Raw genomic sequence first — 27,868 nt, 5'->3', positions numbered from 1 at the left:
GGAGGTGGGGGAGAGCACTGTGAATAATTAAATTTTTAGACCTCATAGAGAAATGAAATGTTCTATCACAGCAATTAGTCAAGGAATGCCTAATTCATGGAAAAAGCAGGATTTAAAATGACATGAAGGATATGTTTGGCAGGCTAGACAAGGAGGGCTCTGCAAACATATGGCGTGGCCTGGGGCTGTCAGACAGTAGCGTCGCTGCAGGACACAAAGTAGACTGGCAGCGAGGCAGCAGGGTCAGCAGGAGCCCATAAAGGTTCTGATGACGCGTTCCTCAGGCCCAATCTGTAGAGCAGGAGGTAATCTTTGGACAATGTTAATCTTTTCTTGTAAATATTTAAACATTTTATATTTGGTGGCATAAGCCATCCCATTGCATCCTTGAGATTGAACAGTATTATGACTATATAAATTTCAGTATATGTCTCAGGAAGAAATCAGTGAACCAAGAAACAGAAATATCGGTATTATATTTATTGTAATAAGGGTTTACAAGGAACAACATTTAGGACAAAGATTTTATGAAAATCACAAAACTAATGATATGTAGTAGCCAACCACAGCTTATAAAACTAAAATGTAACTCAATGGCCGCTCAAAAATGCCTGAGAATTTCCAAGAATGCTGAAAAAGTCACAACTCTAAGGGGAAGGGTTTGCAGTGCAGCAAGCCCGGCTACTTCTCATTCTACCTGAGTGATCTGAGCCACTCTCTCCAGCTCCCTACAGAGCAGATCTGAGTGAGAGGCTCTTGTACTGGGTATTGTCTGAAGTCTAAAGGCAGAGCCCCTCCCTTGTGGTCTGCTTTATATCACACACTGACGTGTCAAACACTTGACGAACACAGTCATTCATGGCTGCCTTTTTTGATCTGTCCTTAAGGGGGAAGAAAGAGTTAACTGAACTGGATTGAATTAGCTTGGTGAAAAATAAAATGACTCTATTTATTGAAGTGTGGCACCAATTTGTGATATCTTTCTCTTTGGACTGGCGTCCTCATGTCAGACAAGATATTGAATAATCCGGTCTGACTGCTCAGCCGAGCTGCTGACAGGTTAAGGAAAATGGTGTTTTTAATCAGTTGCAAAATAAACCTAGACACATTCACATTTAAAAAGGAGTCTTTGTAAAATGAAACTACAGAATTTAAACATTTTAAATTAGTATTTTAAAAGTTGTTTTAAATAAAATGATTTACCTTAACATTCTTAAGTTTTTACGCAAAAGCATCAATAGTTTTACTTTGTGATATTTCCAAATATTAAAGAATTTTCCCTAGTAAACTCTAATTCTAAAATTTGAAATGTTTTCAAATATTTCTAGGAATCACTAGTATCTCTTCTACAATATCACTTGTTAATTTACCTCAAAGTTAAAATAAATAAGTAAAGAGATAAAAAGTAAATCAGTGAGGACTTGAAACTGTCCTTTAATTTGTGCTATGGACTAATCTTCTATGTATCAGCCAGAAAATAACCGAATCATTAGAGCAAAAAACCCGATCACCGCAGTAATCACTATGGCATTTGGCAGTGATCAAAGTGGGTTTTTTTGGTTGGTTTGTTTCTCTTTCTTAAACATGTATCTTCTTTTGGAACAAGAATACCTAAGGAGGAGAAACTATTCAGAGTAAAAAGTGTACAGTGCTTGCAAAGATTTTTTAAAAAAAAAATCCTACATAAGAACAAAGATTATTAAAACTGGTTAACAGTGCTTTTATAAGACAATGCAAACTGTAAATTCCTGGTTCTAGGATTTTAAATCTTTCAATGAGAAGTCACATAACAAGCAGCTCTTTGGAGGGCATTTAAAAATAAGTTATTTTTAGAGTATTTTAGAGTACTATTACACCTTCCACAATAGCTCTTTCCAAACCCCGTTACTGCTGGAATTATAAAGCAAAGTCCATTTTGGTCTACACATTGACTCATTTTGTATTTAAGAAGTGAATTCAAATTAAATGTGAAATCCAGGAGGTGTGCCACCTGGCTGGGAGGCGGGAAGAGGAGGAAGAGGGAAGGGGCAGGACAGGAGTTACTTTCTCAAACGCCAGTCAACTCCTTATTGTGTATGGGAAACAAGTACAACTTCAAACTATCACAGAAGAACTGACATTAATTATTTTCAAAGGAGTGTGTCCTACTGATCTTGTTTAACCGAGTGGGCTCTAGAGACTTGGGGCTTCACTTTCATGACAAAGGTATATCCTGAGAACTGTGACATAATGTAACAAAAATCTTCAGTGAGTCTAAAAGGAGGAAGAGAGAAACACCCCGTGTATTTCATCAATAATGAAGCATAGAATAACATCCTAAAAGCAACTGTACTTATTGGACTTTAACCATAGTACCTTTCTGAGCACTTCGCATGTTAACTCACTTAATCCTTGTAACAATCCTATGATGTGAGTGCTCTATTTATCTTCATTTACCGATGAGGAAATGGGCACAGAGATGGTAAGGCACTTATCTAAGGTAACAGTTAGTAAGTGGCTGAGTTAGGACACAAGAAAGGCAGCCCCACCCCACGGTCCAAGCTCTTTAGGCATAAGCTCTAACTTCTTCCACAGAGCTGCTCTAAACTGTCAGTTCTACTGTGAGCTCACTGCTGGCTGGTTTCGAGGAGTCCAGTACAATTTCACGAGGCTTCTTCCAATCAGAAATAATGATTCAGAAAAGTCTTAGATTTAGTCTAAAAGAGACAGAATGGCTGAAATGCAACAAGTTTGGAAATAACTGTGCTCTTGATTTTCTGTTTGCCCCTCCTGCTCCACTCTGCCCCTCCCTGCACCCCAGGACACTGACCTCTGGAGGGTGTATCACCTGGGCTGGCCCACTGGCTTATTATGTTCTGCCACTGGGAGGCACCTCCAAGAGGTTGGAGCACTGAAAGCATTGGAGGAAGGGTATTTACTCCCCTTCCCCCAGCCCCATCCCACCACTGACCCCCTCCCTCCCTGCTGGGCTGCAATAGCATCTCTACCTAAAGCCACAGCTGCAGCTAAGCATGCAGTGCTGGTCCCTGGTGCTGTACCATTCCTTCTTGATGTCCTTAACCCTGCCGACACCTTCTCCACTAAACTTTCCTCAGATATTTGAGTGTGTCATTTGTTTCCTATTAGGATTCTTAACTGATACATGAATATAAAATAAATGCCATAAACCATTCACTTAATAATTTAAAATAAGGACAAAGGTTTGGCCTATTTCTCTCTTAGAAAAGAAAGAACTAAAGAAAAATAATTACTTCAATTTCTGACTTATGCTCCACAACTACTTATTTTAACATTTTTTTCTTTTCAAAATATGCATAGCCTCTTCTTATTTTGTAAATAATTCACTGCTAGCCTCCCCTCCCCGCCCCCTCCAACACACACAAACTCCTAGCCTTCATTTAACAATATGCTTTTCATATTCACAGAGCTAGAGTACTTGTGTTCAAAATTATTTTCCATTTAGGATTGCATTTTTAAAGATTCATTGCTCCTGCAGTAAGTAAAATGGTATAATTACTTCAAGTGACTTGGATTTGAATACCACCTCACACTTACATATTGTCTTACAATTTATAACACATTTTCACAAACTGAATTTCTCTGAACATGTTTCCAAAGGAACAGTAATCAATAAAATCTTATACCATAAAATCTCATACAATCAGAATCCCATCTGATCAATCTCACCTCTGACACCCCCTCTCTCCTAGAGACCTGCTGGTGTACTCCCACCCTCATCCCAGTTGTCTCCTAATCTACCTGTATTTACTCACCTCTCTCACCAGGACTCACTGACAGTCCATTACCTCTTGGACATTCTACCATTTTTACTTTGCCAATCTCTAAACCCTACCAAGTAGCCCTTGCTGACTTTGTTACCTTGACTCATTCATATTCTTTAATCTGAAACAACTCACACCACCAATACTCACTGCTTCTTTGACGAAGGCCACCAACAAATCATTTTCACTAAAATCACCTCACTCTTTAATCTCTCAACTCCATGTGATACCAAACGGCTGCTCCTTTTTGAGACTCACTCTTCTTCCTATCTGGTAGCCTAACTTTTCTCCTATATTTCCAATCACTCCTTTTCTTTGTTATCTTCCTCTTCACCTTTAGGTGGGGAACACTGGATATTTCCTAAGGTTGTTTTCAGGCATTTTCTACTCCACTTTGGTGATTTCATATTCTCTCACCACTAACTACCATCCCTATATGGATGGAGGACTAGTAAATCTTTTCAACCACCAATCTCTTTACCCTTTATAATATCATGTTTACAAATGTCTGATCAAAATCTTGGATTGAATATCCTACCTGTCCCTGAAAGGCCAATCATCATGTCTTTTAGACCAGTTCTGCCTGGTTTTCTTCCTTCTCATACCACCAATCTCCTGGGCACCCAAGGTGAAGCCTCAGAGACACCCTTCACTCCAGTCTTCGGCTTACATGCCTCACAAATAAACTGCCATGTTCTCACCATTCAGCCTCTGCCACAGAACTCTCATCGTTTACTCCCTGCTCATTTTTACTGCTACTTTTCTGATCATAAGACCAAACTGCCTCCTGTTGAGACTACTGCAGCAGCCTCTTCAGTCTCTGCCCATCCCTCCTTGTCCAATCCAGCCTATTCATACTGAATATGGCGTTCTCAAGCTCAAGTCTAACGTCATTATTCATCTGTCACAAAACTTTTGACCTCCAACCTCCTGAATAATGACAAAATTTCTTAGTCTGGCTTTCAAAGCCCATTGGATTTTATCCAATTTACCTTTCCAGACTTACTGCCCACCCCCTAATGCCGAGGAACAATCCACTTCACTGTGAAACAGAAATGCTACCATCTATTTCACAGAATTAAAAGAGGGTTAAAAGAAATCAGTATGAAAATGTTTTGTTTGACAAAGTGCTTTTCAAATACATGGTATAAAAGTTTGTTTCTGTGCATCTATCTTACCCCTGGATCCCCTCCCTTTCTACTGCAAGCCACTTAAAGGAAGGAACCATATTTCATTCCTCTTTTCATTCCTAGCATCTGACACAGTGTCAGCATGAAAGATTCCTAACAAAAGTATGCTGAATACATTAATAACCAGTACTTAACAAAAATGTGTAAAAACTGGGGTGAGTTGACTGAATAAATCAATGGTAGGGCAATGTAAGTTCCACCAACAAGATCCCAAGTCCCCAAAGAGCGGAAGAAATAATGTTCCTGAATAAGAAAGATTATTTATATCTATACCTGATGATACATTAGTGGAGTGTTTTTCAGTTCTTTTTAAGATAGAAAGAATTATTCTCATATTTAAGTCAACAGGAATTAAAGCACATTTTCAAATTGGTGGACTTCCAATAGAATCAATTCAATCAGCCAGTTTATCCAGTATGCCAACTAGGTCTACCAGGATAGGTATCTGACACAATACAGATTAATTAGAGATTTTTCTGGTAAATCCTGAAAACATTTATTCCACAGAGGTTACATGTTGAAGGGGTTTTTTTAAAATGTTCTTTAACAATCCTCTTTCCAAAGCTCTAAAAAAATGAAGTGCCCAAAGAGATTCCACTAGAGAGATTTCACTGGAATCTTTAGCACATTCCAATTCTGTTTATTATACATGCAAATAAGGCTTAAGAGGCAAGACAAAACTAAATTTTTTTTCTTTCTTTTTAGAAAAAAGCAAAAAACTCAGTACCAAATCAAATTAATGATATTATAGATGAAATGACTACATTCTGTCTCTTGGGACTGGGCATGTACACCAAAACCTGGATGACAAAACAGAACCTAATACATAAATGTCTATGGGGATTAACAGTAATTTACTTATTAATATTCTCATGGGGTATCTTTTATGAGCTCTCAGAGGCAAGACAGTTAAAAATTGTGGTCAGTGACACCAAAGATCATGGACAGCAAATTCAGACCTAGCTGCTTTTCCATAATGAATAATGATGAATATGTTGTTGGTGAAACTCCTAGAACTTGAGGATTTAAAGATGTCTATGAAATTAAGGCTTGGTTTGTCAAGGATATAATAGTCAATCAAGTCTAACTTACACATTTCTCCTGGTAAAGAACAGAAATAGTGGTTTATGCCTGCAATTTCAGCACTCTGGGAGGAGGCAGGTGGATCACTTGAGGTCAAGAGTTCGAGACCAGCCTGGTCAACATGGTGAAACTCTGTCTCTACTAAAAAATACAAAACTTAGCTGGATGTGGTGGCATGTGCCTATAATCCCAGCTACTCGGGAGGTTTAGGCAGGAGGACTGCCTGAACCTGGCAGACGGAGGCTGCACTGAGCTGAGATCATGCCACTGCACTCCAGCCTAGGCAACAGAGTGAGACTCTGCCTCAAAAAAAAAAAAAAAAAAGAATAGAAATAATTATTTCAAAGACAGTCAAACAACCCACAAATTTCAACATAAGGCCTATGGATTCCAAAAGTTCTCCATTTCTTTAAAACTAAGCTTCTCACCCCTTTTTTTTTTTAAATATCCCTAATACATAAGAATAAATCCAACAAGCATAAAATTTGACATCTCAAGTTAAAAACTCAGATGAAGTTTTGCACTTTACTAATATAATCATGTGTCTCGATATAAAATGAATATTTTCTCCCTAGATCTTTAGGAAATGTATCACTTTGGGAAACTGTGTTGTGTTTGGCCTGTTACCCTGAGTAGACCCTTGCCCGCCACCTCCTACGTATCCATTAGTCATCATCGTGTGTGTGTGTGTGTGTGTGTGTGTGTGTGTGTGTGTGTGTGTAATCAAGTCCTGTTCATTTTAGCAGCAAAACAGTGAGCAGGAGTGACGAGAGCAAGGCACCCGCAAGCCAAACCCAGCACAGACTCTGCCAGTCTATGTTATCAAGACAGACCCAGTAGCCTTGATCAAGCTTTTCCTGCAAGGAGAGAGTATAAGGATAATCTGGAGAGATGTGACTCTTCCATGAGGGTGCAAGCAAGGTATCCCTAGGTCCCTGTGAAGCAGGTGAAAAAAGCCAGAAGGCCCACAACACCCTGGCCAAAAGCACCCCAAGCTGGCTCTGTATGGGCCTGTGACAAAGCTATGTTCTGGAGAAGTCATGGTGTCCTCTGGTTACCATGAAGGCCTCAGGTGTTTAAGAACAGCCTGCAACGAAGCCCCTGGCCAGTAAGCACCCACGTTCCTAGCCCCAGCCATGACTGCAGAGCCTTCAAGGAGGGACATCAAGGCAGCCAGACTTCCAGGGGCCGCACTGTTGGGTGACGCAAGCCACAGGCTTCTACACTTGCTTCTTAGAAGCAACTGCTGGTGTGACTGGGGGATTTCCACCACTCTGCAACCCAAGTTGAGAAGCTGTAAAACATTCTTGGCAGTCAAGAGTTTGTTTCACTGGGGCTATTAAATTATAAAATTTTTGCCAGAAAAGAATATATTGTTTTGTGTAAAACACAATTTCCAGGGCCATCCCCCAACAGCTGAATACAATGATCTTCTTATAAATTGTACATTATACTATACAACTTTCAGTCAGCTTTTAAAAATGTTTCTGCATGAAGAAAAAAAGAAACTATTCAAAGAACAATTAAAACAGGTACCCACTGATTTAAAGAGTGTACCTCTAATACACATTAATATCTGCAAATTTCTTATGCCACAATAATTTCACTATTGTCCCATTTCTGTAAGTTATATCATTAAAATGTTTCACCACAAAAACTTTTTTTTCGGAATCTAAAATCACACTTGGAAATGCAGTTTTTCTGAGTTCGTGTGCACCTCTTCCGATTCTGGCATTATTACGTATGTAACAGCAATGGCACGGTTCTCTGAGTTTTCCTAAAATAGTATTTTCATCACATCAGTCATATATGGAAAACTCTTCATACATTCTATAGAATCAGATGTAAATTCTTCATTCTGGTATGCTAAATTCATACTAATAAGGTCATACTTCCACTACCACTTCCAACCTTTAATTGTTTTAGGCAGGCTGGGTCCCTGAGAACCACTTCACACATTCATTTTTACCTCTCTACCTTTTCTCATTTATCTTTTCCTCTCTGTCTTCACAGATCCATCCTTCGAGACTCTTAGTTCTACCTTTTCTGTAATGCCTAGACTGCCTAATCTCACCCACCTAATCTATAATTTTTATCTCTGTCAGCACTTACCAACTGTACCACCCAGGACAGTTATTTACAACTAGGACAATTAATTACACATTCTATATCTACCTGCTTATACTTTTAAAGACAGAGACTTTGCTTTGTGCATCCTTTGTATCAGAGTATCAACATAATCCTCACAAAGAACAGCAATAATACATATAATCAAGAAAGAGAAAAAATTTCCATCCCTTGTATCAAATTCAAAAATAAACATCTGAATCTTAGAATGGCACCCTAATATATACTGTCTGGTAGTGTAAAGATGGAAGGCACAAAGAGCTGACATTATAAGATCTTACCCACCTCTGTAAGTACAAGAGATATCATTCCATAAAATGATGTGATGACAGTCTAACAATATTTAACATTCAACTTTTGGTTATGTATTTTTTTCTGTTAAGTGAAAAAGATGTATTTTTTAAAACCAGGATGACAAAACATTAAAAATACAACAAATATTATTTCTGATATATTAAAGAACCTTGAATTCAGAGGCTACTAGAGTAGAATCTTGTACTCCTGATGAAAAACAGAGAAAAGAGGGCACCTGCATTGACATAGAAATAAAAGAGCCAACCTCCAAATCTTCGTTGGAAGAGACATTAGTGCCCGTGTGAATTTCCTAAGGCAACTGCCCTTTTCCCAAAGGGCACTGAAATATTCTGAGGAGTTTTCAATAAGCAGCCTTTATCTTTCCTACTATCACAGTCTGAACTGCCTTCTTTAACAATCGAATTTGAGCTCAGCCATCTGAGTTTAGGAAATTGTCACCATGCCTTAATGGGAAAGCCACAGCTTAGGTATCTACCCTGCGATATCCTTATTAGTGCCATGAAAGAATTTCTGAACATAAGACTTTATTTATATCAATATTTACTATAATAGCTTTGCCTTATGAGTTTTCTACTTAATACAGAGAAAACTTTTACTTAATTTCAATGTGGTTTTAGTTTTATCTCATCAAAGATTATTGCTGAACATATGTCTTGAAAGATACTAGAAAAACTATCAAGTTTATTGCTTCCTGCCAAATGTATATCCTTTATCAGTTGGTGAAAACCAGAGGCTTCTAAATTCTATTTTTATTTAAGTTTTTTTTTTAAATGAGAAGATATTATTACTTGGAAAAAAATTCCACCTAATTTATTTAAAGCGATTGTTAAGTATTCTGTAGGTGCTGTATATTAAGATCATAGCAAGGGCTATCGTTTCTGGATGCACTGTGTGTCAAACACTACCCACAGCACTTTTTGTACAAGACATTATTTAATCTGTCCTACACCAAGATTATTATCTCCATTTTACAGCTGGAAAAATGAGGTGTAGAAAGGTTAAGTAAGGTCACACGGCTAAGAGAGACTCAAACGCAGACCTGACTCCTAAATCTGAACTCTTTACACTTATCCTATACTGCCTTCAGAATATCCTATTATTAGTATCTCAGTGTTTTCATGTTGTACTGTAAAGCCTTTCACTGAAAGAAGTGAATCAAATGTACTTTCTGAGTCAAAGATTAAATTATATTCAGTATGATTTTCATTTTTAATTATTTGGAGCATTTAATTTCTTTGAAGATAAAAAGTCTCTACAAAACAAATGCATTGTAAACCTCTAGTAAATAAAATATGTGATTAACTGGAACACCCCCATTCCCATACCAGGCTCTGTAACAAAGAGTTCATTATCCTTAATGCAGAGCTGCTGCAGCGCACTCACTAATTGGCTCCTTGGTAGCCTAAAGTAGCAAACATACTTCGTCAGGAACCTACCAGTCAGGGAATGACATAGAATATAGCTCCATGACTCCAACTAGAAAAAGAAATGGTAAAATTACTAAGCTGTTAATAAACAGCTAATGATATAATAGTATTTAGTCACTTTTTATAAATTATCCCTTCAAAACTTATCTAATAATTTTCAAAAAGAGCTTTACTGCCATTTACTAAAACAGAGTTGTCTATCTACTCATGCCCCAACTTACAAAATGATGTTCCATGGTCAAGATCAAGCCCAAAGTTCTCCCCTTTGAAGAAGCACTTTCCAATTTCCAGTAGACTGAACTGCTCTTTCGTCCACCTTTCCACAGTAAACTCCATGTATTTCTGTTTAACACAGTTTATTCTGCTTTGATTACAGGTTCTTTCTTACACATCCCTCTCCATAGCTGGTGTGGCTAGGACTGTCATCCCCCATACCTCCCCAACCCTAGCAGAGCTTTACACACAACATTTGTTAAACATTTTTTTCTTAATAGCAATTTAAATTAAGGTATACTCTAAGAAGGCCAAGCTGATTCACCTAATTGCTTTTAAAGTAGTATCAGTACTTTCATCCAAGATTTCTAAGCTTAAATATATAAAATACATAAAGACATTTTATTTGGTGTATAATATATTAAATACATAATAATAACATTTTAATATTATAAGTATTTATTATATAGCAATATATTTAATACATCATATCAAAGAGCAAGAATTAATCCTTAAAATATAAGTTCAAAGAGACAAATGTCAAATGTCTGGACCCTAATAGTCTTAGAAACCAGTTACATGCATGTAAGAAAAATCACTTCATAATTAATTTGTATCACCAGCAGCTATTTAAAACACCTCCGCTACAAGGTAACAGCATCACCATAAATTAAATATACAGGAACGCTACCTGTATTTCAAAAGTTAAAGCATTATTGTCATGGGAAAAAAGTAATCACAGATGATGTCATCATAGCGGCCCAACTGGAAATGTTCTAAGCATAGAAGCCTGGAAAAGTAGTGTCCACAGAAGTGAAGGCTAATTATGTAAGAAACAGAAGTTATCCTCTGAGCGAGAAACTAACAAAAAGCGTCCAATGGAGACAACCCTTTGGTCAAGCCAAAACCACCGGAGAGAAATATATTTAGTAATTTCAATGCTAAGGTGAAAGAAACACTTTAAATGCATACATCCACAACCAGTTACTGAAATTTCCACTCTTGTGTTCAAAGAAGCCAAAGTGTTTCAGTGCTGAAAAACAAACTTTCAAAACCTGCTACTGTTTTCATGCTAACTTGCCAGTCTCAAACAATTCAAAACACCTAATTCCTAGTCTCTAAAAAAAAAAAAAAATCCAAAATAAACAATATAGCACCTCGTTAAAAAAACAAAAAGAAAAAATGCAAACCTTTCTATCAAGACTACAATCCCAAGTTTGATTCAAAGACTATAGACCTGACATTGTTGTACTAAATTAAACGGATTTTTAAATGCTGCATTTCATTAAACTTAAGACACCAGCTGAAGACATATCATTGGAATAGTTTTTATTGTCTCTTCTCCCTTACCAGTCCCCATATTGTCCCCTATCCAAAAGCAGAATGGGTAAGTCCCATAATGGGTAAATATTTCTCAAAGATGTTCCCTTCTTTTCCCTCCTCACTGTCAAACGATCTCCATCAACTCTCACTAAAATAATTATAGTAACTTCCTAACTAGTTTCCCTGTCTCAAGTCCTTCTTCCCTTTCCCATCCTCTGTCCTCAACAGCTACTTCATGATAGAAGACAGTAATTCAATCATATTACAAATCAACATTTTCATGGTTCCCCAGTGTCTATACAATGTCCAACCCTTAATATGAAATTCAGCCCTAATATTTACACACCTTTTTCTACAAGCACACAGAGCAGTATTTATATCTCAACAATATGATTTCCTTATATACAGCAAATATTCCAAAAATAATAATGAAAATATCATTTGATTTGCAAAGCTGAAATTCAGAAAAAAATCACCCTGATGGGCTACAGTAGCACTACTGAGACAGCAGGTAAGTGAATGAATCAGGAGCCTCGCAAGGGCCTTCTTTATATTCTTAACCTTTAGAGGATAACATGTTCTTAATAAATGTTTGCTGAATGTGGGAATTTTCTGAGCTACAACTCAAGATTCGTACTTCAGCAATTTCAGATTTACACAGGAAATAACTGGACCAAATATTTGAAGGTGGGAATATAAAATCTCAGACTTGAAGGTAGCATAGGGGCATGACTGGAGGAACCTGGACATAACATGTAAAAACCAAACTGGTGCCAGGGCCGCGTCTCCTCGCTGGCCTAGATCCTGACTGTTTTAAAGGAGACAAGGAAAGCAAGGTTAATTTGCAATAGGCAATTTTAACCAGCAGGCCACAGGTAAAAAAATAAACTGAAAATAAATGTTTAAGACAATTTAGAATCATACAACTGATGTGTTTCCAATGCATTTTTCTCAAAATACACACGTTCATTAATGGCAATTAGCAAAGAGTATTAATCTACATGTAACAGCAATTAAAAATAATTCTCTCAAATGCTACCTTAAAAGTTAAACCAAAAACCTTACATACTGATTTACAAAAATCAGTGCACTGGGGTCACTGGAACACAATCTGAATACTTTCCTATCAGAAACCTCAAGAGGGCTTACATGCTGTATCTTATATCTGATCATATCATAACAACGTGTTCTCTTTAACTATTGGACTCGCTATGTGTTATCCTGTGTCCAGTGCCTAAGAGCTCGTTAATTACCTAAACTATATCTCCATAGGTCTTGTTAATTACCCGTCTCCTGTCTCAGAGGACCTTGTTAATAACTTGTACAGTCTCTCTAAAGAGGTCCTAACAACACATTAAAATTAAAGATGCTTTTCTTTTAGCACCTGTCAAGTGCTGTAAATTGAGAAATTTTCACATCAGTTTATTAGCCTACAGTAGTTTTTGTGAATTTTTTTGGCCTGTTTTCTTTTCTCGCAGAATCTTGCTATATCTCAATCTCTCTCTTAAGGGAAAAACAAAAACAGCAAAGTTTGTCTTTTTTGTTACAGAGCTTTTTTTGTTTTCAATTTTGAAGACTATAAATATCAATTTGCATTAGTGAGTTAGCACAAGGATGGCATGGCTGGTATCTGCAAATTAACCCACTGGGAGATGCACCAATTAATGAGGGCTATTATAATGAGTATTAGGATGACAAAGGGTAAAAAAGTTTCAAGTAGTATCTGGGGAGTTAAACATAAAAGTTCTAGTTAGTGTTAAGGGAACTAATCACACTGCATATTTCGTGTTCAGTCATTGTTTCATTGGACACATTCTGTAAATCTCTGGGCACTAATGGATTAATGGGTCTAAAAATCATCTCAAAAGTTTTTGTCTTCTGTCTCACAAATGAAGGCACAAATTTTCAGGTGTGTAAAAGATTTATAGCCTACCATGAAATAAGCAAATTATCTTTAATATTAGACAAATATGAACAAAAACCAAATATTGCTATTAAAACAAATCCTTTGCATATTAAGGTTTATGATGCCAACGACTGAAATTTAAACTCATTCAGGAAAAAAAAGTCCATTGGGACATTATAAAAATGAAGGTTTAAAAACTATCAATAGGCTCTTTCTTTAGGATCATTTATTTACTATACTTTTAAAAAATCAAAATGTAAATTCTACAGTAAACAGTCTTTGACTTTTAATGAACATGTTATACAATTTCATATAAATGGCCACATGCTTACAAGCTTATGGTGATTTGTGAAAATTAGAAACACATTTAAATACACATTCTAGGTAACCAATTTTTTGTACCTCCTAAGGAAGGTATGACACAAACACAGACAGGAACTGACTCATTAAGGAAGGAAAGAAGGAAGAGGGGGGAGAATCAGGTAGACCTGACCTCAAAAGTGAAAGGCACACTGCCATTACAAGTCTGGATCTTAGATACTATTTCTGTACCATCCTAAAAAATAACTATTTGGCATGAGATCATCTGCTAAAAAGTAGGCAGGCTCTTCCACCAAACATTAAAAATGGAAATACGTGCTTTTGTAAAATCAATTAATACTAGAAATAATATTATAGAACATACCACTTAGTTATCCCAGAGTAGCTAAGAATTTGCTATATGGCATTCATAACTACTATAGTAGAGCAGAAAATAATGGAGTGAAAGCATGTTGTCTGTATGAGTCACAAATAGAAGGACGGTCCCCAAACAAAATTCTCTGGTAAAAATAACTTCCATTAAATTATTACTCTCAGAACAGCTGCCCCTCTAACATTAAACAACAGAAACTCATCACACAGAGTAGTAGGCTTATATTGTTTTTTAAAAAAATTTCAGAATAAGACATACATAAGCAATTTTCTCTCAAACAGAGAGAAAATCTTACTCTCAAGCAGAATTCCCTTCAGTAGATGGACTTCTGTGATCCTGAACTTTTTCAAGGAACTTACACCTTCTTCAAAGAATACACATCGTGGAATTTCTCCTCAATTTACCATGGGTAGTATACAAATAGAAGCATATTTTTAAGTGTCATTCATCACTATTGACTCTCAGGTTTTACCTCAATCCTGAGAAACAATTCATCCATAGATGCCATAAATATTTAATAGACTTTTCTGCCTGGTCTTCAATGTTCACTATAATTTAGGGTGTGTGTGTGTGTGTGTGTGTGTGTGTGTGTTTTAACCTATTCAGCCATATTTTTACTCCTTTCCACCACATCTCTGTTTTAGCCAAGCTAACTTCCTTACTGTACCCTCCACCTTAGGGACCTGCAAGCAAAGCTAATATGACTAAGTTGTCTATTTTATAAGTATGAATTTGCCAGCACAATTCCTGATCTCCATTCACAAAGAATACTTACTGAAAGCTTAGGAAATAAAGTAGTCCCACCCCCTTATCTGTGGTTTTGCTTTCCATGGTTTCAGTTACCCACCACCGTCCAAAAATATTAAATGGAAAATTCCAGAAATAATTCCTAAGTTTTAAATTGCATGTCCTTCTGAGTAGCCTAATGAAGTGGTAGGCCATCCGATTCTGTCCTGCCTGGGATGTGAATCATCCCTTTGTTAAGTCCCTTTGTTTAGTGTATCCACACTGTCTACATTGCCTGCCCATTAGTTACTTAGTAGCCATCTCGTCTATCAGGTCGACTATTGCAGTATTACAGTGCTTGTGTTTGAGTAGCCCTTATTTTACTTAATAATGGCCCCAGTGTGCAAGAGGAGTGATGCTGGCATATTGTTGTAATTGTTCTATTTCATTATTATTGTTAATCTCTTACTGTGCCTAATTTTATGAATTAAACTTTATCATAGGTATACATGTATAGAAAAGAAAGCATAGGATATATAGGGTTCGGAACTGTGCCTGGTTTCAGGAATCCACTGGAGATCTTGGAATGTATCCCCATAGATTGGGGCACCACTGTAGGTGATATAATATAGATCAGCAATTTTTAAACCTGATAGTCAATGGGCAGTTATTAAAATGCTGATTTTCATTTCAGGGCCCACTCACTCAAGATTCTAATTCAGTCAGAGGGGAGGCCCAACAAATGGTAGCTTAAAAAAAAAATCTCCAGGAGCCCTTGATGATCAGCACTGAGGTCATGCACAAATCTAAGTGCTGTGGTACACCCAAGAAAGAAGATTCTGCACAACTGTTAAGACGTTTACACAGCTTAATATAAGACCTAGGCACAATAAACATTGTATAGTAATTACTTCTTCTGTATCAGCAGAAATCCAAAGGGAAACACGAGGTTGTTACTCAAAAAAGAACACTCAGAGATAAGCTGAGAGTGCACCCCACAATTGAGCCCGGGAATGAAGACAGCATGGCTTACAAGGACCTCAGTGTAGAGACATGCAGTAAGGAAATTAACTTACCTAGAACAGGTTGGTGAGGAATACTAAAAGAAAACTTGAAAGGTTAAGAAAAGCCTAAAATACAGTAAGCCTTAGAAAGTTAGAAAGAGGAGTTTGGATTTGGTGTTGCAAATCAGTGGTTCTTAAACTTTTTTGACTAGGGTTTTCTTTTTTTTTGAGACGGAGTCTCGCTCTGTTGCCCGGGCTGGAGTGCAGTGGCCTGATCTCAGCTCACTGCAAGCTCCGCCTCCCAGGTTCCCGCCATTCTCCTACCTCAGCCTCCCGAGTAGCTGGGACTACAGACGCCGCCACCTCGCCCGGCTAGTTTTTTGTATTTTTTTAGTAGAGACGGGGTTTCACCGTGTTAGCCAGGATGGTCTCGATCTCCTGACCTCGTGATCCGCCCATCTCGGCCTCCCAAAGTGCTGGGATTACAGGCTTGAGCCACCGCGCCCGGCCGACTAGGGTTTTCTTAAACACAACAAAAGGTACCACAGCTCATGTGCCCTCCTCAGTAGGATAAATAACGCTAAGTGCTGTAATAAACACATATATAAATCTCAGTAACTTATATCCTGTGAATTTCTCATTTGGACAAGGGCCACTTGGCTATTCCTGGTCAGGTGGGCCTTCCACTTGCATGCAGAGACCCAGGCTGCTCCGACTTACAGCTCTGCCCATCTCAAAGATCCTCTCCATTCAGCTACTGCAGGGGTCAGCAAAGTATTTCTGTAAAGCCCAAACAATAAATATTTTTAGCTTTGTGGGCCATATGGTCTCTGTCACAACTACTCAATGCTACCACTGTACACAATAATGACCATAAAGTGGCTGTGCTCGAACAAAACTTTACAAAAACTGGTAGTAAGCCAGATTTGGCCTCCAAGCTTAGTTTGCGAATCCTTGGTCCAGGATATGGAGGAAGAGGCAAAATGGAGGATAGTGTTAAGAGGACATTCCATGGGCCAGACCTGAAAGTGGTATACATCTCTTCCATGAATTCTTAAATAAGCCAGAATTTGCTATGTCCTAGCTAAAAAAAAAAAAAAGAAAAGAAATGAAAAAATTTGGCTTGGTGAAGACACACACCCATCATTTCTACTTTTAAGTGAAAAAATAGCCTGGTGATAACATTATTTATAATTTATTATTTGTTATATTATTTATAATATATTAGAAGATAATTTGTTGTGAACAAATTTAAAATAGTATAACAATCAATCAGGCATATTTATTTTTGGCAAATGATATACTGCTGATAAAAAAAGGATTACTTTGCAAATTGTGGGATAAACCATATGATAAATTAGTTGACAATTTATTTGATAAATCATGAAAAAAATTAGTTGTTACTGATGATGCTAAACAACCTGTGACGTACAATTAAAAAGCAGGACGAGTAGCAATTTTAACACACAAACAACTTTGTACCAATAATAAACTGAGAAAACATTCTCCTGAAGATTACAAGAATTCCAACTCTACTTACTGTATATGTGTCGTAGGAGTTTTGCAGCATGCCAGTGTTGGACAGCATCCCGACTTCTTAGTAGCAAGCTGATTTGGCATCAGTGGTACACACAATACTGGAAGCTCACTAAACCCAATTCAGCTTCCTTCTAGGTATACGGCTAAGTCATAGTTCGTCACAGGTCGCAGTGAGGTTGGGGCATGGGTGAGCTCTGGCCAATGGGACGTATGTGGAAGTAACGCATACTGCACTAGGCCTAGCACACAGAAATGACCCTCCTTTGATCCTCTCTCTCCTCCCCTGCTGCAAGGATCTTGGAGGCCATGTGTTAAATGGTGGCATCACAAGAAGAAAGAAGCCTGCTTCCTGAGAGATTGTGCAGAGCCAGATGAATGCACAGAGCAAAGCACTCACTTGTCCTATCACCATCCCAGTGAACTGCTTTGTGACAAGAGTGAGCAATAAACTTCTGCTGTGATAAGCCACTGATACCTGTGGTTATTACAGCTGACAACCTACCCTAATACACAGTTCTTAATAGACTCCAGACATGTGCTATTTAGACTGAATATTAAATTTTAGTAATCCTTTAAAACTTTAGATTTTTAACAATGTTTAGTTGTACATAAAAACGCATACATCTGGCTTTATGGATCTGTTTTCAGTCTATCAGAAAGATCTTCACAGCCCAGGCCAGCAGGGCTGAAAGCAGGAGGCTAACGGAATGAGAGTGGCATTTCAGGAAACTGTTCTGCTATACTGTGTGCATTAGGAAACTGGTCTGCTATACTGTTTTGAGTTTATTCAAAATATCTAATACTACCTACCAAGCATCATACTGGAGACTAAGGGCAAAAAGAGGAATGAAATGCAGACCCTGCTCTCAACCTCTTCACGGTAGTGGGTAAGAAAACTGAGACTAAGCTATTAGTGAACAATGCCATTCCCACAGAAGACAAGACTTACGTAAGAAAATGCTGCAGCAGAGGGAACAACTACTCTTCCCTACAAGAACAGGAAACACTTCAAAGAAATAGGGGCATGTAAGAGACTGCAAATTAGTAACTTTGGGGAAAAGTGTTTCAAAGAGCCCTGCTCTTTGCTGAAGTAACCCAAGATAATGCCTAATTTCCTCTATCAGTTTTATGTAAAACTATGGGACCTATTCCAAGGACAGAATCAAAATGTGGTATTTTTTGTGGTTTCCAAAGTGCTTTCTTCAGGTGGATTTTACTTAACACTAAGGAATAAAAAGTCTAACTTCTAAAAAAAGTGTGCCTTAGTACATTTTAAAATTTGGGGCATAAAGAAAATTTTCCAGTTTTAATCATATACATTATTCAACCAGAGGGTAACAATATGGTTCCTAGGTACTTGCAATCACAAGTGAGCCAGTTCACTCACCAAGAAGAAAATGCAGTTCCATAGCTACGTATTTTACCCTTAACCTTGTTCAGCATTCTCACAAACACTGGCCACAAGAGTCCAGGAAACTGTAAATAAGTCTATTGAGCACTCCTGAAAAAAATTCACAGCACGTGTCTTACTGATGTGAGTCCCTAGCTCCAAAAGTGCATTTGGTTAGGATGTTAATGTGTGAAATTTAAAATGTCCCAGATAGCTGAGGGTTGATACTGGGAGGAAAAATAGAAATATACTGTTACATAAAGACAATGCTACCTGGGCAATATCCTCCCAAATTCCACTCAAGATAAAGCTGTTTGCCAAAAGTGTGAACTGCACACTCTTCTTGGGTCTATTTATATTCAATTCTTCTTTTTTATAAGATTAACTAGAACCACCCCTTTACTGCAAATGTTTTACATTTACCACACGGATGGTTTGTGATGCAAAAAGAGTAACTTCCTAGGAATCTACAAATGTTCTGTCCTCGTATCTGGTATCTCATAAATATGAAGAAGAGAAAGTCATAAAGCGAAACTATTTTTTTTACATATTTGCAATCATTTTATACATCATAAAACAGCTCTAATTTTGACAGAAACAGCCAATAATAAAGTAACTGAAGACAAAGCCTAGATGTGTCAAAATGCCATACGCACTTTTAAAACCCGTAAGAGCCCACACAAACAGCTCAAACACAGGGCAATTAAAGATTTAAGAATACTCAATAAGCTTTTCTTTTCATATGCGCCCATAATGTAAAAACATTATTTTCCTACCATTTCCCATTTTCTTGCTTTTCTTTGACTCTAAAATTAGCTAAATTGCCCAATATCCAAGTTATCTCGGACAGCTGTTTCCAACAACCTTCTGTAAAAAAAGTTGAGTAAAGGCGGAATGAAGCAAATATATTTCTATTTACCCATATAAGATTTAATGTAATATGTGAAATACAGTATGTAAAATACCAAAATATTTTTGAATGGCATATCAAAACTATCAACTCAAGAAAATATTGGTATCATATGATAAAAATGTTATTTTTCTGGAGTATGGTCTATAAACAGAACTGAATACTCTTTTAAACCACAGCAAATATCCATTTATAGGTAAAAGAAAACAAAAAAGTACAGTTCACTTGGAAAACTTTAAATGCAAGTTGTTAAAATATCATGGAAGACACATAAGAGAGGTGAGAGGGCACAGCCTAAAAGTGTGATTGATTGTTAATACTCTATTCGCTGTTTCTAGTGGGACAAAACCAAGCACTGTTTTTTAGTAAAATATAACATGACAACACATCAAACATAATTGTAGTCACCATTTATGGATTCCCTATTTGGGGCCTGGCTTTGTATTATGTACTTTACATATAATATCATTTATCCTCACTGAATCCTACCATGTGGGATTATTTCCCTGTTTCAAGGATGGAGACACTGAGTTTTGTGAAGGTCTAGCACTTCTAAGCCAGTATTCCCATTCAGATCTGTACACTCTATATTATCGTCTTGAAGAAAATCTTCTATTATGTGGTAAACATTCTAGCATGCTCTTCCAAGATAATTACAGTCATCTCTCAGTATCTGAGAGAGATTGGTTCCAGTACTCGGAGGATACCAAAATCCAGGGACATTCAAGTCCCCTATACAAAATGGTACATACAGTATTTGCACATATACACCAACTCCCATATATTTTAAATTATCTCTAGATTACTTATAATACCTAATACAATGTAGATCTATGTAAATAGTTGTTACACTGTACCGTTTTTTAAATCTGCATTATTTTTTAATTACTATATTGTTATTTCTTATTTTTTTTTTAAATATTTTCAATCCATGGTTCATTGAATCCAAAAATGCAGAACCTGCAAATATGCGAGGCCAACTACACTCAAGATGTGAATAAATTTACCTTTTCTTTGCTTGAGGTTTCCTTAATCAGCTATTTTATCATTTACTTCTATAAAATCCATAACCATATTTAAATTTATTCCTTAGCATATCTACATTTATATCTATATATGTAGATATAAATTCATATATAGATTTAAATTTAGATAGATATAAATTTAGATATACTAAAGAATAAGAAAAGCACCATTACACATATAACTGAAAACTCAAAACTGGAAAATCCAATCTTTCTCATGAGTGATTATTTCTGACTACAAATCATCATATAGGTCCCTTGGGTGTACCTACAAAACCCATGAGGGTCACTGAATTCCAATAACAAGCATTCTCAAATAAAAACCACTTCTAAATAGCCATTTAATAAAGATAATTAACATCTATTAGGAAAGCCATTAATACTGAAGCTGGTATTTCTTAAAGAATAGCACATGGGCTGCTGTTGGTCCTTTCCAGATAGCCCATGAACGAATCCCTAGAAACATATCACTGAAATTTCTGGCTTGAACTAATACCCACTGGCAATTCACTCTCGCCATGTCTCATCACAAGCCACTTTGTTTTCTTTCTAAGTTTTGGTGAGTTTCTGGCTCACGTAAGTGGAAGTAGACCAGGATAGAGAATAAGATTCTTTTATCTTCTTCAGATAAAAAAGTTCAGTTCCAAAAATATATGCAACATTGCCTGGCTCTATAATTATAGAAATAAAAATGCTTTTCAAATAAAATAAAATGACTTGAAAATATTCCAGTATTTAAAAGAAATATTTGATATTTCAAGTACAAGATTTTCCCAAATAGTAGAACTTCCCCCATATTAAGCTTACCTTGAAGATGGCATTATATTTGAAGCCCTGAATTTTGCTGTAAATGGATTGGTTGACTCATAATCAAAATAGTCCTGGCGATTTTCACTAAATGCATTAGGTGATTTCAAGTCACAAGGGCTATCAGATCCCCCATTGTTAAGTTTATCAGATCTTCTGCTATCTTTTTTTCCAGTCACTCTTTCAAACAGGCTAACTTTCTCCCTTTTCTCTCTTTTATTTTCTTTTCTTATTTCAATTGGTTTTGAAAATAAATTCATGCTGCTGTCCCATGTTTCACTGCTTTCTTCAAATGGATTTTTCTTCCTTGGCAGTGTTGCAAATTTTTGGGGTAATGAAGCAGTCCCATTTGTAAATGGGTCATTTTGTCTTCCGAAACACAATTCACCTTCATCCACAATGCTGTCAGGTTGGTTCATTTTAGAAGTATCAAAGCTTAATGTTCTTCTGTGTGGAGATTTGAGACTTCCTACAAACAATTTTGTAGTTAGTACATAATCAGTGACACATTACATCACACTATTTGACACATTCTGTGTGCATTCTGCTGCTTTTAGAATGAGAGCAATTAGCTACTTAAACGTATTAACCTTCAAAAAATCAAGGAAAACAATCTTAAAATGCTAAGGTGTAGCAGTCTGAAGCATCGAGGCTAATAACAATTAGCATATTGCTAGACCATTAGTAATGTATTCATTTCACAATCATATAAACTATGATGTCAAAACTAGAGGTTCTGGTTGGCACGATAATGCTAAAAATTCTCAGACTTTTTCATTAGCATTAAATTTACTTTCTTACTTCTGAACATAAAAGTTTTCTTCTAGGGACTTTATGATGAAATGAACATTCATTTACGCTCAGGGTTTTGAGATAGTAGAAACAGCAGTAAAACAGGCAGCCAGGCCATAAAAGGAAACTGGCACTCATTTTATTATCATCTAATAATATAAATATAAATGCAGACAAGCTCTGCCTTCAAGGAACTTACCAATTTGAGGAATAGTAGGTACTCAATATTTGATGAATGGCAAAATTTGGAAAATACTACAAAGCAACTGTTATTTTTATTTACTAAATTTAGGAATTAAACTTTAAAAACTAAAAGGGTAGTTCAGACCAATGAGGACACAAGAATGTGGCACTTACCACTTTCTGGAACTGTTCCAAAGGAATCTAACTGGTGTCCAAGAAGATGTGTTTGACCTATGGTGCCAGTCTTCAGTTTCTCAGAAGACATATGGGACCCAGATAAATCGGACATTGAATGCGCTGACGAGAGTCGCTGAGGACCCAAAAGAAAAGGCTTTTTTGGTTTGGATTTCATCTGTATTTCACCACTTGAAAATTCACTATTGGCATCAGGCATGTGAGTACTCGGAATGATTGCAGAAGACGTATCAGAAAATGTTCCATCATTTTTTCTACCCTTCATCTTATCTTTTAACTTTGCAAAAGGAGATCTGGTTTTGTCCTTCATTGATAAGTCAAACATACTTGCGGTCATATTGTTCCTCATAAACTGAATATTGACCTTTATCTCACCCCTGTTTTTGATTCGTTTTCCTTGTTTGGATTCTAATCTAAACCACCTTAAAGAGAAGAAAATAAAAATGGGCTATAACACATAATGAAGAGAGGATACTGAGTTCTGTTACACACAAATAGCCTTTTAGGTAAAGTAACTATACATCAAGGCAGCCTAAGCCCTGAACAAGAATCTGTCAGCCACAGTATTTCGGGCTTTACTCATTGTTTAGTTTAAAAAACTGATCTTGCCTCTGTGATGTAACATATACTGAAGAAATGAATAGGTCTTTAGCAAGTTTGAAAATGTTTTTAGATAATCTTTTCTTTTCTGATTTGAAAATCACTCATCATCAAAAATTCTTATCAATGCTAACAGTTTTCCATATGAGACTAAGTGTTGCTCATGGCCTAAGGACATATTTTTTTTAACATTAAAAGACACTGAGGCAGAGACTTTGAAAGAATTCACCAATACAAATTATTTTTGAGCATTATAAAATGAATACTGATGACATTTTAATACAATAATAAATACTTGGCCCTATCCCAAAATATTACTTATGTAAAAGTAGCAAAAGAATTTTGTTAACATTGGAGATCACTACATACAGCTTGCTAATCATTAAAACAGCATATGATGTCACTTAGATTGATACACAATGGATCAAAGCCTATTCCTGAATAAAATATGCAAAACAAGTAAAATGCAAGAAGTGACAAAAAATAAATCTTGTGAAATTTTCAAAAGGAAAAAAAAACCTAAAATGCTTTCTTTTGAATCTATTTGCTTCATTTTACTATTGCTACTGTGACAATACCAAATAAAAAATATTTTGTAAATGAAGCCAAATCTTAGTCACTTCAATGTATGGCACTATCCTTATTTAAATGATGTACAAGAAGCAATATTTTGGTTTTATGGTATTTTTATCCATGAGAAATTCTCCAGTTGTCCATGTCACAAGTGGTCATTCTATGGGAAAACAGCCAATAAAACTACAAAATCAAGCCTGAAAGAGTTTCTACAATGTTTTCATGTAACTTAGCAATGAGGCATAATATCCATTCCTGTACACAGGTTATTATTTAAATATAGCTCTAATCGAGTGTAACAAATTTTCTTAGCTACAAAGGAACTCTGATCTAATTTTACATTAGTTCTTTCTCTCATTGTTACCAACTGGATATGTCAGGAGAAGATTACATTTACTGTATATCAAGTTGAAACACTGGTTCACAGGTCTTCCAGGAAGAACAGAGAACTAGCACATGATATAAATACCATCTACATCTTAGCAAGTAACACCGAAGAAAAATATTTTCCTGATTAACTAAAGTGGAGCAATTCAATCAATTCAGATATAGTTGCATCAACACTAGCCATTTCTTAGAATATCACTATTTTTAAATGGCATTAGCTTGAGACTTTAAACTGAGAAAATTCCTTATGTAAGGCAAATGGTAAAATCTGAAGAAACAGGGGCTAGAAATAAGAAATGACAGCAATAAACTCTGTGAAATAGGCAACTTTAAATAACATACAATTGAGCACTCAAAAAGCCTGGAAATGAAGTAGATTATACACCCAGTTACCTCCAAGTTTTGGCAAACACAGCCATTTTCAATAGGGAGAGAAACATATCTGATGACCAGTATCTCAGAAACACTCTGTAGTACCTCAGGGTTTATAGAATGTAGGTGAATATACTTTGCAAAAAAATGTACCAAAAATATGCAAACAAAAATGAGCATGTATGTAACAAAGCAAATATGAGTTAAAAAAAAAAAATCATTACCCCCAAAATGGAAGGTGGTGAGGTAGTGGAAAATTATAGAATTTTAGAAACAAGACCAATAAATCATCTACTTTAACATCTTTATTTCATAGATGAGGAAATTGAGGCACAAGGAATGATATGTAACTTCCCAATGTCAGATTCCAGTCAGTAAGGAAAAAAATCTAAAGTTGATGAATAACATCTGCAGGAAAAGAGAAGCTCTTTCTTATTTGATGAACCGCATACGTTAATAAGGTTAACCACACGGCTGGCACATTCTGCAGGGCACTGTATTTAATCAGGAAACATGAGAGCTGAGGAGAAAGACAATGCAAATTTTGTATTGCTAGAGTACAAGCTCCTGGAAGGCAGTCTGCCTTGCATTAAATGTTTATTCAATTTTTATTTCTAGAACTATACTCTTACAAGTAAGCTACTACTGTGTGTGTGTGTGTATGTGTGGGTGTTTTATATTGTCTTGTTTTTTAGTAGGGAACTGTAAAGACCTGTGTAAACCTGAATAAAGCAAATCAGTATTTGATTACAAAGTGTAAATACACTATAATGTCCACTCCCCACCCCCCGAAAAAAACTACAAAGAACTTTTACAAACATACTCATTGAAAATGTAGCAATAACAAATAACTTTAGTAGCTTTGTTTTGAAAATGATGTAATAGGGAAGTCTTAATGAGATCTTCACGAATCATTTCGGAGATAGCACTTGTTTTTTCAGTCTTCAGAAAGATAAAATGAAGACACAGCATTTGCAGCTTACTGGACTAGCTGACTTTTTTTCACCTCTGGAGTACTGGATTTAAACTGTACATGGCCTCTGTTCAATTTTTAGTGGGCACAGGTCCATGTTCAAAAACCAGCACACATGTGGGAACTATTCCCAAGCAATTGGTGCTGTGTGGTCAGAAATGGGACAAAATTGGCAGTAAAGGTGCCAGAGGCCAGGACACAGGTGCACCGCTGAGACGCACACACATCCTAAAATCTGCATATGTTTGAGTCATAGCTAACTCTAGAGACTCTATTACTCTTCATGAGCATTAAAAAAAAAAAAAAGTCAACATCACCTACTTCTTTTGTAAAAAAATCAATGGATATTATGTAACAGCATCAACGATTTTAATATTCTATTACTAAACATTGTATTATTTCTTTAAATCTCACGCCAGAACCAACCCAGACATCCTCTAAAGGAGGAGATACAGAAGTTCTCTTCCCAGGCCCACTCAAAGGGTTCTGGCTCAGGCCTTTTTCCCCATTCCTTAAGAGAGAGAGAGAAAAAAATTTATTTTCAAGGTAAGAAAATAAGTAAAGTAATAATTTTAGTTGTCATACTTCTTTACCTATCATGACACAACTGGAAGACAAACTGTAAATATATGTCTTCAGTATCAAAATGTAAAAAGTGTCACACCCAGCAGTTTCATAGGACTTCTAAGTCAGCTGGTAGTCCTCATCACTAAAAACAGTTTTCTAAAAAGCACTTGGGAATATGCTGACAAGGTTTAGCAACGTGCAGAATATTAAATATCTTTCTTGCAATATACCAGTGGCTCAAGTCTGTCTCTTACTGGGCCACAGGTACAGCTGTGCTAGAAAAGGAAGCTATTAAATATATTAAAAAACCAGAAATATGACCAATAAAGATACCTCATCAAATACATGGTCCCCATTTATCCACAAATAAAATGTTAAGGGTTTAATAACATATGAAAATCACTTTGAATGCAAAAACATCACAAACCCTGTTGATAACATTTAAAAGCATTTTTCCCCTAAGTTCTAATCAATTTTATACAATAGCCAGTACAGAATTTCTGTAAGGAGAGACCACAATATTAGAGTATTGCTCACAGCAAATGTATTGTAACTGTGATGTTGCCCAGGACTAGGAGTAAAACAAGAAGAAACTGTAAAAGGTTATTTCATCCTCAGACTCCTTGGGTTCATATTTGGGCCTACTTTCACTAGGAAAATCTATGTTTCAGAGAAGGCCTGAAATACATGATCCATGAATATTAAAGTACCATAAATGAAGTGAGGAATTTGAACGTGCAATATACTTAATAGTTTACATTCAAAACATGTTAAATATTTACTGTCACCCAAAATTGGCAATTTGAAACAGATTATTTGGTAATTATCCATTTTTCACTTTCAATTTGATAAAGAATCCCTCAGAGGAAACTGAATGCCACTCTTTAGGTATCAAATAATTTTATTATTCAAATCATTGATATATATTAAACTTTACACTTAAAAAAAAAACTTTTTCTCTCCTTCTAAAATATTTTCATCTTAATTAAATAGTACCATTTTTCCTTCTGCATTCCTAGTATTTCTGATCTCTCTACGCTTTTACTCTACATATATTAAATCTTAGGTAAAGACCTGGTTTGAAATGAAACAAACTCCAATCAAGAGAAGGCTGAGAGCAGAAATGTATACAACAAGAGACAGTTGTTTTAAAATGTAAAGAATTAACATAAACTTCAAGAAAAATATCATTATAAGAAAGTTTTTTAAACAGTAAATAAATTCAGTTATAACTGAACGAAACACCCACACTATTTTGGAAATGGAAAGTACTCTTAGAAGTTCAACCAGTATTTTTCTCCCACTAATTTCATTAATATAATGTCCTTTTAAGTTTATGGAAGGGGTGAGTATACCTACCTCTAAAAGCATTTTTTTTTTCAATTTAAGACACAATATCCTAGTGTTAATTTATATTATGATTTCTTAAATTAAAATATATCTAACTCAAGCTCAACAGTCATACTGAAAAAGCCACTGAAGATGTCATCAAATCATTTCATCATAAAAATTTACCATTCTCTCCAATTCTACAGCATTTAGTATGGTCTAAACACAATAGCTTTGGAAAACCAATTCTGAATTAATACAATAACTCTGATATAATTGCAAATTCAAAGGAAAATGTTAGTGCATTCGAAGTTGAGGATGTTTGTACATACTTTTAAAACTTTTTTTTTTTCTAACAGTTATAGACTCCCATCAAGGCGTACTGACCTCGAAAAATGACGGAGCTAAAATGAAGGCTGTGTTTATAACGCTGAAA

The 27,868-nt window shown here is 36.1% G+C and overlaps 1 protein-coding gene and 1 long non-coding RNA gene across 3 annotated transcripts in view; one reads left to right on the top strand and one right to left on the bottom strand.

The window, feature by feature from the left end:
• The window catches only part of RAB11FIP2 (RAB11 family interacting protein 2 (class I)), a 41,467-nt gene that overhangs the window by 12,450 nt on the left and 1,149 nt on the right, over positions 1-27,868 (bottom strand). The window contains exons 2-4 of one of the 2 annotated variants that reach the window (XM_011927799.1): positions 22,611-23,053; positions 21,462-21,930; positions 16,511-16,570 (exon numbers count right to left, since the gene is read on the bottom strand). In XM_011927799.1, coding sequence (XP_011783189.1) covers positions 16,511-16,570; positions 21,462-21,930; positions 22,611-23,053 — 972 coding nt within the window. The remainder of the gene's footprint in view (positions 1-16,510; positions 16,571-21,461; positions 21,931-22,610; positions 23,054-27,868) is intronic. The other variant, XM_011927800.1, reaches the window with a different exon arrangement.
• Positions 141-27,868, top strand: LOC105501759. Its single transcript, XR_001000235.1, has 3 exons — positions 141-305; positions 22,634-22,830; positions 27,792-27,868. It is a non-coding gene; the product is annotated as an uncharacterized LOC105501759 (long non-coding RNA).

Source organism: Colobus angolensis, unplaced genomic scaffold (assembly GCF_000951035.1).
Source record: "Colobus angolensis palliatus isolate OR3802 unplaced genomic scaffold, Cang.pa_1.0 Scaffold75, whole genome shotgun sequence".
Classification (NCBI taxonomy): domain Eukaryota; kingdom Metazoa; phylum Chordata; class Mammalia; order Primates; family Cercopithecidae; genus Colobus; species Colobus angolensis.
This window is presented reverse-complemented; position numbering and strand designations above follow the sequence as displayed.